We start from the raw sequence: 3884 nt of genomic DNA, 5'->3' as shown, positions 1-3884 counted from the left end.
AGCCAGAACATGCAGTCTACAGAGGGCAGAAATACAGAGGCAGATTCCTCCAGCAAGCAGGATTTTGGCTTTTAAATTATAGAAATCACTGCTCTTGCTCTGACTGCAGATTCAGGGCAAAGCTTTGAACATGGCTGAAGGACACAGTCAGGAGATTGTCCCTCTGCGGAGAGGTGCCAGCAAGGTGTTCTTTATGGGTGGCCGTTCCTGGAGCAGAGTCCAGGACCAGGAGGGAAATGCATTCACATTGTGATCAGATGCTGCGCCTAGAGTGCATGGCTGGCCCTGGCAGATGGCATTAGAAAATGAAACGCTTTGGTTCTTTTGCTCATTTGGACAAGTAAGCATAAAAGCTGCCTGAGGATCTTCAGGATATACACTTGAAGGACCCATACTTCCACTGAATTGAAGCAAAGTCTGACACAAACGTTGGTCCTATCTTTGGGAAAACCTGAGCTTATCTTTCACATTCTCTGGAGGGTGTAGGAAAGCTGCTGTCCTTGTATATGAATGATCAGCGTCACAGTCAGATGCGCTTTTCCTGTCATCACCCAGACTCTCCATGTAGTTTAGGGAACCAAAAACCCTTGTGAAAACAAGTAAGTTCCCTTCCCTGCCCAATTTCCTGTGCTGAGCAATTTGGGTCAGAAAAGGAACCTCAAATGTCTCATGACTGGTAACAGAAGTCATCACCCCTGGAAAATCACTTTGCCCTGGGCCCCGACTGACTGCAGCCATCTCTGAGTGAGGAGTCTCCAGTCTTGTTGGCATGCATGAATTACACGTCTGTCAAGTACTGTATGACTGTGCAGCACTGATTTACTCAGAAAGTGACCACAACCTGACCTAATACTTCACCTGTGGTCAGATATCACAAACTAGTCTGCTTCATTTCTTAATAGCAGAAACAGAAAAGGCTGGAGGAAGGATTAATGTACAGTTGCTTGCTACAACATATTTAAATAAATAAGAACAAAGAAACTGATGTGTTTTAAGCTTTTCTTCTTATCATAATGCCCATGCTGACAATAATCTTCTGTTATCCAAAGCCTCCAAAGTGAGACTGGATTTCCACAGACACATGCAGTCAGCCAAAAATTACTAAGCTGAGTGAAAGAGGCCACTGGTTTGCCATTTCTGCTATCATACAAGAAGCCAGGGCAGACAGTAGTCCCCTGTGGACATAATGCTGATCTGGGGATGGGGACTGAGGCACTGCCAATTCCTCTTCCTTTTCTTGCCTGCTAGTCCATATTTCGACTGATTCAAGAGCTAGGAGCAAAGGCAAAAGTTTGTCATAGCTACTCACAGACATCAGTCAAGTATGGACCCCAGCAGACCATGCGAGCAGGTAAGAAGGGATCAGAGGTGCAGATCTCTTCTTTGATGGCGCTTGAGGAAATCCTTGGATTATGTCCCTTCCGGCCACTCAATAGCTTCTGCAGCTCAGACTGTCTTCACAGAATTGTGCAAGCTTCTTAGAAAAGTCACTTGATAATGCCAGCAACACAGTCTGCTCTTCCAGGTCTTGTAGAAATCTCTTATGGCTCTGATACTGCATTCTTCGTGGGAGCTGGGCAGGCAGAGGACAGGCAGGCAGGTGTGGTGCTATCTGGGCTGGCACAATGGTAACTCTCAGCCTCCAGCTGCTCACTGCAGAGACCCTTTCATGTGAAGGCAGATAATGTGAGCTGTGCCCATGAGAATAGCAGCCCAGACAGAAGGTGCCTTTCTGCCAGATTATTACAGGTTCCAGTTCCACCAATTGCATGTGATAAAAGAAATGAGTGTCCAATCTTCTTTCTAATGGGAAAAGAAAATGTAATATCATGGTCCTCTGTTGTGTTCCTCAGTGCCTATTTTGACAAAAGGTTAGTGACTAGTTCACGCATCTCAGTCTGCAATCAGAACAGAGCTGACCTAGATCCTGATGGCTTCCTCCTGGTGAATTGTGCCCTCAATCACTGTGTCTGTGGTTTGCCTGGAGCACTTGCGACTCCCTTTCATGCTTTTCAGGTTTTCTGAAAGATGCTTCTGGAACTTCTTGGTGAGGAAGCAGTAGATGATTGGGTCCAACACACAGTTCATACTCAGGAGGCACAAGGTCACCTGGTGAGCATCGTTGAGCTGTTGGCGCAACCGACAGTTTTCCTTCTGCCACTGCTCCAGCACAGTCAGGGTCCAGGGCAGGTGCACTATGTGATGAGGTACAAAGCTTATGATGAACACAGCCAGCACTGTGCAAACCATCCAGAGTGCCCTTTGCTTGACATGAGCACTCTTCCGTGGCTTCACTGGTTTGGAGAACAGGGTCCTGATAATGATGATGTTCCAACCCAGTATAAAAAAGAAAATTATATAGAAGAGGATGCAGATGATGACATGAATAGCGAGGACAGCTGAAACACTACCAGAAGAGTCATAATGCTCAAAGCACCGTGTGAAATTCTTCAACTCGATCTCCTCCAGATTAGTGTTATTGTCAAAAAGGTAATACAAAGCGCTGCCCACTATTATGATCCAGATAGCTGCTGATAAGTAGATGCCCCTTCTCTGGGTGGTAAACTGAGCAGCTTTAATGGGATTAGTCACAGCTTGGTAACGGTTGTATGTGATGACCATCAGAAAGGCAACAGAAGAGTAGGTGTTAACGAAAAATAAACAGCCAGCCACGTTACAGAGGAACGCAGGCATGATCCAGTCTCCACGGTGGTGATAGTAAACAATCCACATTGGCATCGTAACCAAGAAGAGCAGGTCAGCTACTGTCAGGTTCACCATGAATATCTTGATTTCACTGAGTTTCTTGGTGGGGTAAATATGGCTGAAAATCCAGAGCACGTAGCAGTTGGCAACAAAGCCCAGAATGAAAATGATGCTGTAGAAAACAGTGAAGAGGTTGTAGCGAAACTCAGAGTCTATGTGGCATGAGATATAGGAATCAGCACTACCTTCAGCAGGACTTTTACTGTTTCCAGACATCGTGGTGCTGAGTGGGCACGTCTGAAGCAGGATTTCTAGCCGTAGCTTTTCTTCTTACCTAAAAATATAAAGCATAAAATGAGCTGATTGGTATAGTGTCACTGCTAAGCCAAAACCCACCTTTCGTTTTCAGCTGACTGTGAGCATGGGAGCTCTGCCTCATGCCTTGACTCCAGCCGCAGACACCTGTCCTGTCTCCTTGGTGCTCTCTTTAATACCATTTCCACAGCCTTTGTGTCTTCATCCAGTGTTGTTTGCTGCAGTCTGGATCTGAGACCTCTCATCTCAAAAGACTTTTCTGTGTGAGGGTTCTTCCATAAAATCATCTGTTCCTCTGCTCCATCTCAAGCTTTGTAATCTTTCACTATAAGCCAACAGGTTTTCTGGGTCTCTTTTTCCCCTCCCTGTGGTTCTTAATGCTTTCTGACTTGCCTACGTTTTTACCTAGAAATTCCAGAATCAAAACAATATCTGGTAAAAATGTCTCACTAGTGCCATTTCCAGAGTCACCCTCTACTTGTTTTCTGCCATTTCCCTTCTTACACGTCTAAAGATTGTACTTGTTTTCTTAGTTGCAGGCAGCATAGGATCTTGTGTTCTCTTCATAGGCTACCAGAGCTCTCAGTTTTTTTACTCAGTGAATGATGTAAAAGATGAGTCATTGATCCTAAAGGGTGATGTTTTGTGGTACATTGTTGATTTTAACTACAGCTTCTCTCTCTTAAAATCCTGGCTGTTGTCTGTCGTACCATCATTTTGAATTCAAATTGCCATCAAACCATTCTAGCTCCCTTCCCATCAAAATTTCTGCATCAAACGCAAATGTCCGCAGCAGGACTTTACCTTCCTGTGTGAGACTGCTGACAAACACTGTCCTTAAAGAGACGTCCTCAGGTTTCTGA

The 3884-nt window shown here is 45.1% G+C and overlaps 1 protein-coding gene across 1 annotated transcript; it reads right to left on the bottom strand.

The window, feature by feature from the left end:
- Positions 1 to 1920: 1920 nt before the first annotated feature.
- PTAFR (platelet-activating factor receptor) lies at positions 1921 to 2982 on the bottom strand. The gene has a single exon (XM_010183377.1). The coding sequence runs from the start codon at positions 2980 to 2982 to the stop codon at positions 1921 to 1923; it is 1062 nt and encodes a 353-aa protein (XP_010181679.1).
- Positions 2983 to 3884: the final 902 nt, after the last annotated feature.

The sequence above is a fragment of the Mesitornis unicolor genome, unplaced genomic scaffold (genome assembly GCF_000695765.1).
Source record: "Mesitornis unicolor isolate BGI_N332 unplaced genomic scaffold, ASM69576v1 scaffold27454, whole genome shotgun sequence".
NCBI lineage: Eukaryota > Metazoa > Chordata > Aves > Mesitornithiformes > Mesitornithidae > Mesitornis > Mesitornis unicolor.
This window is presented reverse-complemented; position numbering and strand designations above follow the sequence as displayed.

Coding starts and splice junctions, on each gene's coding strand:
- PTAFR (XM_010183377.1), bottom strand. CDS start 2,982: ATGTCTGGAAACAGTAAAAGTCCTGCTGAAGGTAGTGCTGATTCCTAT.